This window comes from Cetorhinus maximus, chromosome 21 (assembly GCF_964194155.1).
Source record: "Cetorhinus maximus chromosome 21, sCetMax3.hap1.1, whole genome shotgun sequence".
NCBI lineage: Eukaryota > Metazoa > Chordata > Chondrichthyes > Lamniformes > Cetorhinidae > Cetorhinus > Cetorhinus maximus.
The window spans coordinates 40,771,060-40,782,229 of record NC_135899.1 but is presented as its reverse complement, the minus strand read 5'-3'; the positions used below and the strand labels follow the sequence as shown (position 1 = coordinate 40,782,229).

General features: G+C 44.5%; 1 protein-coding gene across 1 annotated transcript in view; it reads right to left on the bottom strand.

Annotated features, from left to right (window-relative positions):
- The window catches only part of LOC144695175 (cytosolic 5'-nucleotidase 1A-like), an 88,112-nt gene extending 78,915 nt beyond the window's left edge, over window positions 1–9,197 (bottom strand). The window contains exon 1 of the mRNA XM_078566061.1: window positions 9,173–9,197. Coding sequence (XP_078422187.1) covers window positions 9,173–9,197 — 25 coding nt within the window. The remainder of the gene's footprint in view (window positions 1–9,172) is intronic.
- Between the last annotated feature and the right edge of the window lie 1,973 nt (window positions 9,198–11,170).

Here is an 11,170-nt window from a genome sequence, read left to right as displayed (position 1 = left end):
CTCAAGAAATGTATTTAACCTCAGCATAGGTCCTGAGGTATGCCCATGGTGGACAATGGGATGGAGGGTGTAAAGGCAAAGGGTCAGGGCAAGGGTTGGCATGAGTTGACACTAAGTTTGCCTACATGCTATGAAGGGTCATAGGTGTTGGTGTCACCCATGTCATGTGGTGGCACAGGTTGGCATGGAGGAAACATGGGCAGTGTGTGGGAGGCGTTGTTGAGAGAGTGTGAGGAGTGAGTGCTGGATGGCTGATTTTTGTTTTTTTTTCATAGCTGGGACAAAGTGTCAGAGAACTGAGGTCAGCCTTTCTGCAAGAATACGCTCGATGATTGCAATGTGGAATCACTAGAATGAATTTGACAGTGGGACTGTGCAACTACAAGAATGGATTTGATCCTGGCACTGTGGAACCACAAGAATGGGTTTGATGCTGGCACTGTGGAACTCCAAAAATGGGTTTGACTCTGGCACTGTGGAACTACAAGAATGGGTATGGTGCTGGCACTGTGGATCTACAAGAATGGGTTTGGTGCTGGCACTGTGGAACTACAAGAATGGGTTTGGTGCTGGCACTTTCGAACTACAAACATAGATTTGATGCTGGCACTGAGGAATTTCAAAAATAGAATATATGCTGGCACTGTGTAACTACAGAGTAGATTTGATGCTGGCACTGTGGAAATACAAGAATGGGTTTGATGCTGACACTGTGGATCAAAAAGAATGGGTTAGATGCTGGCACTGTGGAACCACAAGAATGGGTTTGATTAGGCACAGTGGAACTGCAAGAATGGGTTTAATGCTGGCATTGTTGAGCTGAAGAATAGGTTTTTTTATGGCACTGTGGAACAACTAGACAGCGTTTGGTGCTGGCACTGTAGAACTGCAAGAATGGGTTTGATGCTGGCACTGTGGAACGACAAGAATAGAATTGATGCTGCTACTGTGGATCTACAAGAAAAGATTTGATGTTGGCACTGTGGAACTACATGAATGGGTTTGATGCTGGCACTGTGGAACTGCAAGAATAGATTTGATGCTGGCACTGTGGAATGAAAAGTTTAGGTTTGATGCTGGCACTGTGCAACTATAAGAATAGGTTTTTTTATGGCACTGTGGAATGACTAGACTGGGTTTGGTGCTGGCACTGTGGAACTACAAGAATGGGTATTGTGCTGGCATTGTTGATCTACAAGGATGGGTTTGATGCTGTTACTGTGAAACTAGAAGAATGCGTTTGATGCAGGCACTGCAGATTTAAGAGAATAGATTTGATGCTGGCAATGTGGAACTACAAGCTTAGATTTGATGCTGTCTCTGTGGTACTACAAGAATGGGTTTGGAGCTGGCACTTTTGAATAACAAACATAGATTTGATGCTGGCACTGAGGAACTACAAACATAGAATTTATGCTGGCACTGTGTAACTACAGAATAGATTTGATGCTGGCACTGTGGAAGTACAAGAATAGATTTGATGCGGGCACTGTGGAACTACAAGAATAGATTTGATGCTGGCACTGTGGAACGACAATAATGGGATTGATGCTGGCACAGTGGAACCACAAGAATGGATTTGATGCTGGCACTGTGGAACTACAAGAATGGGTTTTTTTATGGCACTATGGAACGACAAGACTGAGTTTGGTGCTGGCACTGTGGAACTACAAGAATGGGATTGATGCTGGCACTCTGGATGTACAAGAATGGATTTGATGCTGGCACTGTGGAACTACAAGAATGGGTTAGATGCTGGCACTGTGGAACCACAAGAATGGGTTTGATTCTGGCACAGTGGAACTACAAGAACAGATTTGATACTGGCACTGTGGAACTACAAGAATAGAATTGATGCTGGCACTGTGGAACTACAAGAATAGAATTGATGCTGGCACTGTGGAACTACAAGAATAGAATTGATGCTGGCACTGTGGAACTACAAGAATAGAATTGATGCTGGCACTGTGGAACTACAAGAATAGAATTGATGCTGGCACTGTGGAACTACAAGAATAGAATTGATGCTGGCACTGTGGAACTACAAGAATAGAATTGATGCTGGCACTGTGGAACTACAAGAATAGAATTGATGCTGGCACTGTGGAACTACAAGAATAGAATTGATGCTGGCACTGTGGAACTACAAGAATAGAATTGATGCTGGCACTGTGGAACTACAAGAATAGAATTGATGCTGGCACTGTGGAACTACAAGAATAGAATTGATGCTGGCACTGTGGAACTACAAGAATAGAATTGATGCTGGCACTGTGGAACTACAAGAATAGAATTGATGCTGGCACTGTGGAACTACAAGAATAGAATTGATGCTGGCACTGTGGAACTACAAGAATAGAATTGATGCTGGCACTGTGGAACTACAAGAATAGAATTGATGCTGGCACTGTGGAACTACAAGAACAGATTTGATGTTGGGACTGTGGAACTACAAGAATAGAATTGATGCTGGCAATGTGGAAGTACAAGAATAGATTTGATGCTGGCACTGTGGAACTGCAAGAATAGATTTGATGCTGGCACTGTGGAAGTACAAGAATGGGTTTGATGCTGGCACTGTGGAACTGCAAGAATAGAATTGATGCTGGCACTGTGGAACTACAAGAATAGAATTGATGCTGGCACTGTGGAACTACAAGAACAGATTTGATGTTGGGACTGTGGAACTACAAGAATAGAATTGATGCTGGCAATGTGGAAGTACAAGAATAGATTTGATGCTGGCACTGTGGAACTGCAAGAATAGATTTGATGCTGGCACTGTGGAAGTACAAGAATGGGTTTGATGCTGGCACTGTGGAACTGCAAGAATATATTTGATGCTGGCACTGTGGAAGTACAAGAATGGATTTGATGCTGGCACTGTGGAACAAAGGCATAGTTTTGATGTTGGCACTTTGTTACTTCAAGAGCAGTTATGATGCTGGCACTGTGGATATCCAAGAATACTTTTGATGCTGGCACTGTTGAACCACGATAATGGGTTTGATGCTGCCACAGTGGACCCACAAGAATGGGTTTGATGCTTGCATTGTCAAACCAGAAGAATGGGTTTATTTATGAGACCGTGTAATGACTCGACTGGGTTTGGTGCTGGCACTGTGGAATTACAAGAAAAGTTTTGATGTTGGCACTGTAGAACTACAAGAATGGGTTAAATGCTGGCACTGTGGAACTGCAAGAATAGATATGATGCTGCCACTGTAGAAGTACAAAATGGATTTGATGCTGGCAGCGTGGAACGACAAGTTTAGATTTGATGCTGGCACTGTGCATCCACAAGAATTAGTTTGATGCCGGCACTGTGGAACTACAAGAGCAGATTTGATGTTGGCATTGTGGAACTACAAGAATGGGTTTGATGTTGGCACTGTGGAACTACAAGAATGGGTTTGATGCTGGCACTGTGGAACTGCAAGAATAGATTTGATGTTGGCACTGTGGAATTACAAGAATGGATTTGATGCTGGCACTGTGGAATGACATGTTTAGATTTGCTGCTGGCACTGTGCAACTACAAGAATAGATTTGTTGATGGCACTGTGGAACTACAAGAATAGATTTGATGCTGGCACTTTGGAACAACATGAATGGGTTTGATGCGGGCTGTGTGGAACTATAAGAATAGGCTTGATGCTTGAATTGCGGAATCACAAGAATGGATTTTAAGCTCGGACTGTGGAACTACAAGAATGGGTTTAATTCTGGCACAGTGGAACCACAAGAATGTGTTTGATGCTGGCATTGTGGAACCAGAAGAATGTTTTTTTTTATGGCACTATGGAACGACAAGTCTGGGTTTGGTGCTGGCACTGTGGAATTACAAGAATGGATTTGATGCTGGCACTGTGGAATGACATATTTGGATTTGATGCTGGCACTGTGCAAATATAAGATTAGAATTGATGCTGGCACTGTGGAACTGCAAGGACAGATTTGATGCTGGCACTGTGGAACTGCAAGAATAGATTTGATGCAGGCACTGTGGAACGACAAGGACAGATTTGATGCTGGCACTGTGGAATTACAAGAATAGATTTGATGCAGGCACTGTGGAATGACGTGTTTGGATTTGATGCTGGCACTGTGCAAATATAAGATTAGAATTGATGCTGGCAATGTGGAACTACAAGAATGGATTTGATTCTGGCACTGTGGAACTTATGGCATAGTTTTGATGCTGGCACTTTTTAACTACAAGAATGGTTATGATGCTGGCACTGTGAATATACAAGAATACATTTGATGCTGGCACTGTTGAACCACAATAATGGGATTGATGCTGGCACAGTGGAACCACAAGAATGGGTTTGATGCTGGCATTGTGGAAGCAGAAGAATGGTTTTTTTATGGCACTATGGAACAACAAGACTGGGTTTGGTACTGGCACTGAGGAACTACAAGAATGGGTTTGATGCTGGCACTGTGGAATTACAAGAATGGATTTGATGCTGGCAATGTGGAATGACATGTTTAGATTTGATGCTGGGTCTGTGCAACTACAAGAATAGATTTGATGCTGGCACTGTGGAACTACAAGAATAGATTTGATGCTGGCACTGTATAATGACAAGAATAGATTTGATGCTGGCACTGTGTAATGACAAGAATGGGTTTGATGCTGGCACTGTGGAACTACAAGAATAGATTTGATGCTGGCACTGTGTAATGACAAGAATGGGTTTGATGCTGGCACTGTGTAATGACAAGAATGGGTTTGATGCTGGCACTGTGGAACTACAAGAATAGATTTGATGCTGGCACTGTGTAATGACAAGAATGGATTTGATGCTGGCACTGTGGAACTATAAGAATAGATTTGATACTGGCACTGTGGAACCACAAGAATGGGTTGGATGCTGGCAGTGTGGAACCAGAAGAATGGGGTTTTTTTTATGGCACTATGGAACGACAAGACTACGTTGGTGCTGGCACTGTGGAACTAAAAGAATGGGATTTATGCTGGCACTGTGGATGTACAAGAATGGTTTTGATGCTGGCTCTGTGGAACGACAAGAATGGAATTGATGCTGACACTTTGTAACTACAAGAATAGTTTTGATGCTGGCACAGTGGAACCACAAGAATGGGTTTGATGCTGGCATTGTGGAACCAGAAGAATGGGTTTTTTTATGGCACTATGGAACAAAAAGACTGGGTTTGGTGCTGGCACTGTAGAACTACAAGAATGGATTTGATTCTGGTAGCGTGGAACATCAAGTTTAGATTTGATGCTGGCACTGTGGAACTACAAGAATAGATTTGATGCAGGCACTGTGGAACTAAAGGAATAGAATTGATGCTGGCACTGTGGAACTGCAAGGACAGATTTGATTTTCGCACTGTGGAACTACAAGAATGGGTTTGATGCTGGCACTGTGGAACTGCAAGAATAGATTTGATGCAGGCACTGTGGAACTACAAGAATGGATTTGATTCTGGCACTGTGGAACTTATGGCATAGTTTTGATGCTAATACTTTTTAACTACAAGAATGGTTATGATGCTGGCACTGTGAATATACAAGAATACTTTTGATGCTGGCACTGTGAATATACAAGAATACTTTTGATGCTGGCACTGTTGAACTACGATACTGGGTTTGGTGTTGGCACTGTGGAACTACAAGAATGGGATTGATGCTGGCACTCTCGATGTACAAGAATGGATTCAATGCTGGCACTGTGGGACTACAAGAATGGGTTAGATGCTGGCACTGTGGAATCACAAGAATGGGTTTGATTCTGGCACAGTGGAACTACAAGAACAGATTTGATACTGGCACAGTGGAACTACGAGAATAGATTTGATGCTGGCACAGTGGAACTACAAGAAAAGATTTGATGTTGGCACTGTGGAACTACAAGACTGGGCTTCATGCTGGCCCTGTGGAATTACAAGAATGGATTTGATGCTGGCATCGTGGAACGAAATGTTTAGATTTGATGCTGGCACTTTGGTCCTCCAAGAATGGGTTTGATGCTGTCACTGTGGAACCATAAGAATAAATTTGATGCATGCACTGTGCTACTTTAAGAATGGGTTTGATGCTGGCACTGTGGATCCAGAAGAAGAGATTTGATGCTGGCACTGTGGAACCACAAGAATAGATTTGATGCTGGCACTGTGGAACCACAAGAATAGATTTGATGCTGGCTCTGTGGTACTCCAAGAATGGTTTTGATGCTGGCACTTTGGATCCGCAAGAAGAGGTTTGAAGCTGGCACTGTGGAACTACAAAAATGGGTTTGATGCTGGCACTGTGGAACTACAAGAATGGGTTTGATGCTGGCACTGTGGAAATACAAGAATAGATTTGATGCTGGCACTGTGGAACTACAAGAACGGTCTTGCTGCTGGCACTGTGGATCCACAAGAAGAGATTTGATGCTGGCACTCTGGAACTACAAGAATGTGTTTGATGCTGGCACTGTGGAACCACAAGAATAGATTTGATGCTGGCTCTGTGGTACTCCAAGAACGGGTTTGATGCTGGCAATGTGGATCCACAAGAAGAGATTTGATGCTAGCACTGTGGAACAACAAGAATGGGTTTGTTGCTGGCATTGTGGAACCAGAAGAATGTTTTTTTTTATGGCACTATGGAATGACAAGTCTGGGTTTGGTGCTGGCACTGTGGAATTACAAGAATGGATTTGATGCTGGCACTGTGGAATGACATATTTGGATTTGATGCTGGCACTGTGCAAATATAAGATTAGATTTGATGCTGGCACTTTGGAACTACAAGAATAGATTTGATGCTGGCACTTTGGAACAAGAATGGTTTTGATGCTGGCATTGTGGAACTACAGGAATGGGTTTGATGCAGGCACTGTGGAACTACAAGAATGGGTTCATGCTGGCACTGTGGAACTCCAAGAATAGATTTGATTCTGGCACTGTGTAGCTACAAGAATGCGTTTAATTCAGGCACTGTGGAACTAAGAGAAGAGATTTGATACAGGCACTGTGTAACTAAGAGAAGAGATTTGATGCTGGCACTGTGGAACTACGACAATGTGTTTGATGCTGGCACTGTCGAGCTACAAGAATAGATTTGATGCTGGCACTGTGTAACCACAAGAATAGATTTGATGCAGGCACTGTGGTACTCCAAGAATGGGTTTGATGCTGGCACTGTGGTTCCACAAGAAGAGATTTGATGCTGGCACTGTGGAACTACAAAAATGGGTTTGATGCTGGCACTGTGGAACTACAAGGATGGGTTTGATGCTGGCACTGTGGAACTACAAGAAAGGGCATGATACTGGCACTGTGGAAATACAAGAATATATTTGATGGTGGGACTGTGGAACTGCAAGAATAGATTTGATGCTGGCACTGTGGAACTACAAGAATGGCATTGATGCTGGCACTGTGGATGTACAAGAATGGTTTTGATGCTGGCACTGTGGAACAACAAGAATATAATTGACGATGGCACTGTGGAACTACTAGAAAAGTTTTGATATACCCACTGAGGAACTACAAGAATGGGTTTGATGCTGGCACTGTGGAACTACAAGAAGAAGTTTGATACTGGCACTGTGGAACAACAAGAATGGTTTTGATGCTGGCATTGTGGAACTACAGGAATGGGTTTGATGATGCCGCTGTGGAACGGCAAGAACAGATTTGATTCTGGCACTGTGGAGCTACAAGAATAGATTTGATGCTGGCACTTTGGTCCTCCAAGAATTGGTTTGATGCTGGCACTGTGGAACCACAAGAATAGATTTGATGCTGGGACTTTGAAACTACAAGAATGTGTTTGATGCTGGCACTGTGGAACTACAAGAATGGGTTTGATGTTGGCACTGTGGATCCACAAGATGAGATTTCATGCTGGCACTGTGGAACTACAAGGATGGGTTTGATGCTGGCACTGGGCCTCCACAAGATGAGATTTGATGCTGGCACTGTGTAACTACAAAAATGGGTTTGATGCCGGCACTGTGTAACTACAAAAATGGGTTTGATGCCGGCACTGTGGAACCACAAGAATAGATTTGATGCTGGCACTGTGGAACTACAAGAATTTGTTTGATGCTGTCATGCAAATTCAAGCTACAAAGTGAACAAGTCTGGGTTTATGCTCAGAGTGAATAGCACAACATTTGTTTTGAGGCAGTGGAGGGGGTGGAATGCCAAGGCCAGGGGAGGGGTTTCTGGGTTGGAAGGGGTTTTGGGGGGTAGGGGTCCGGAGGGGTGATGGCGTTCCGCGGCATAGGGGTCCGGAGGGGGCGGGATGTCATGGTGAGTGTGCAATGGAGGGATCAATGACTGCCTCCTGGGGAGTGAGCTAAGGGAATGGTGAGAATGACCGAGGACAGAGTGAGGCGGTAGGGCGGGAGTGTAAGGGCTCAACGGTAGTGGTAGAAGTGACGGAGAGGATTTTTGGTTGGGGACACGGAGGCAGACATGGACTCCAGGGGTGGGAAGGAGGATGGTCAGGCAGGTGAATGTGGATGGGGGTGGGATTTTCGGGAAGGATGGGAACGTACAGGTTCACTGGGACATCACCTGAAGGAAAAGGGTTGTGGCTGGTAGGTCACTGAGGGGACTTGGAAGGTTATGCCCCGGTGGGGTTAACAATGATGGGGGAAATGAACTGGGTAACTGGGGAGGGCAAAGCACGAAACTAAAACCAAATTAGCACCATGCTGTCTAAATCGAAAGTGAAACAAGAGTTGTGGTGGGTGAGACCGGGTGCTGCATGGGAGTATGATCAGTGAGTGGGCTTAGATGCAGGTCAGATCAGATGGACACTGAAAGTGAATGGACAGGCAGCTCAGGAAATTGAGGTGAGTGTGATACGTGAAGGATCCGCGTCTGTGGGAGTGTGCTTGCCTGAGGCTATGAAAGGCTCTGACACACACACACACTCCTCTTTCCAGAATCACTCGTTGCCCAGCTGCTCCCTCTGCGTGACAGAGGACAAGGTTGAGGGGTCACAGGGAAGGGAGACTCGGAGGGGGAGGACAGCCTCTGAGATTCCTGAGTGAATGACCCAGTGAGTGTCCAGCTCCTGCTCCTCCTCCCTTCGGGTGCCCGGCGGACCACAGCCTGAGTCGTTGTGGGGAAGGAGCACCTGGAGGGACATCGAGGTGCCCCATTTCCCTCTAGTGTTGCCACTGCAGGAGGTCACCCATGGCTCCCACGATGGAATGCATGTTTGCACACACCTCCACATTCTGCTGGACCAGCATCTCCATGGTGTCTGCTATCCTACCCATGGAGACCTCCATACGTGTACATGTGGGCACCACTTCTTCAGAGAGCAGGTGGATGCACTCTGACTCACGTGCCACCCTGTTGAAGGCTTCCACCAGCTCTGTGTGATGTTCCCCTGCCTCCTGCTGACTCTCCATGATGAATTGGAAGGCCAAATCCAGAGTTTCGTCATCTGACTTCGACCTCACAGATGCCTCTTCTCGAGCAGTCCTCCGAGTGCCGGGGAGCTCATAGTGAATAGCACAACATTTGTTTTGAGTGGAGGACGATAAACATGAAAAATATAAAAACATTCGCCAGCAGATGAAGCCTAATATCAGGGTTTTTACGTCATGCCTCAGTGAAGTTTCCAAAGTGTGTAAAGAGGATTTTTCCTGGACAGAGGAATGAAAATGCACAAAACGAGGCAGTGTTAAACTTGCTTCATGGTGTAGTGGGTAACATATCAGCCTGGATAGAAGATTGGCTGGCAGGCAGAAAGCAGAGGATATGCATAAATATGTCATTTTCTGATTGGCAGGATGTGATGAGTGGAGTCCCACAGGGCTCTGTGCTGGGTCCTCAACTTTTTACGATTTACATCAATGACTTCGATCAGGGGACTGAAGGCATGGCAGCTAAATTTGCAGATGACACAGAGATAGGTTGGAAAGTATGTTGTGAAGAGGACATAAGGAGGTTGCAGACAAATATAAATATGTTGAGTGAGTGGGCAAAGATCTGGTAGATGGAGTATAATGTGGGAAAATGTTAAGTTGTTCACTTTGGCAGAAAGAATAAATAAGCAGAGTATTTCTTGAACAGAGAATGGCTGTATAATTCTGAGGTGCAGAGGGATCTAGGTATTCTAGTACATGATTCACAAAAAGTTAGTATGCAGGTACAACAAGTAATTAAGAAGGCTAATGGAATGCTATCCTTTATTATGAGAGGGACTAAACATAAAAGTAAGGATGTTATGCTTCAATTATACAGGGCATTGATGAGACTGCACCCCAAATACTGTGTGCAGTTTTGGTTTCCTTATTTAATGAAGGATGTAAATGCATTGGAGGCGGTTCAGAGGAGGTTTACTAGATTGATACTAGGAATGAGTGGGTTGTCTTATGAGGAAAGGTTGGACAGACTGGGCTTGTTTCCACTGGAATTCAGGAGATAGAGGGGGACCTGATTGAAATATGTTACATTCTGAACAGCCTTGACAAGGTAGACATCAAAAGGATATTTCTTCTTGTGGGTGAGTTCAGGATTAGGGAGCACTGTTTTAAAATTAGGGGTTGCCCTTTTAGGACAGAGACGAGGAGAATTTTTTTCTCTGAGAGGGCTGTATGACTTTGAAATTCTCTGCCTCAGAAGGTGGTGGAGATGGGGTCGTTGAATATTTTTAAGGCAGAGGTAGATAGATTCTTGTTAGGCAAAGGAATCAAAGACTATTGGCGGTAGATGGGAATGTGGAATTCAAAATACAAACAGATCAGACATGATCTTATTGAATGACAGAGCAGGCTCGAGGGGCCAAATGGCCTACTCCTATTTCATGCATTCGTATCTGTTAGGGAAAGGTGTTAAATATATGGTTGTAATATATAAGATTGTTCTGCTTTGGGACTAAATGAAGGGTGTCATGTGACCTTCAAAAGTCCACCTAATAACGGGCCTGGGTGACTGGCAGTTAAAGGTTAAATGGAGGCCCAGATTGTTTTGCTGGAAAGATTGTCTACCATATTCACACTTGGAGACAATGGACGAAATCGTCTGTGCCCACTGGCATTGGGCATGTTCTGTGACGTGAGCAGACAATATGGCGAGAAGGCCAAAAATTGGTTTCATGACATTGTGAAACCAGTTTGCGACCATCTACTCAGCCCATCGATCGCAGTCCGCATTTTGCACCATTGGACATTAGGAACCT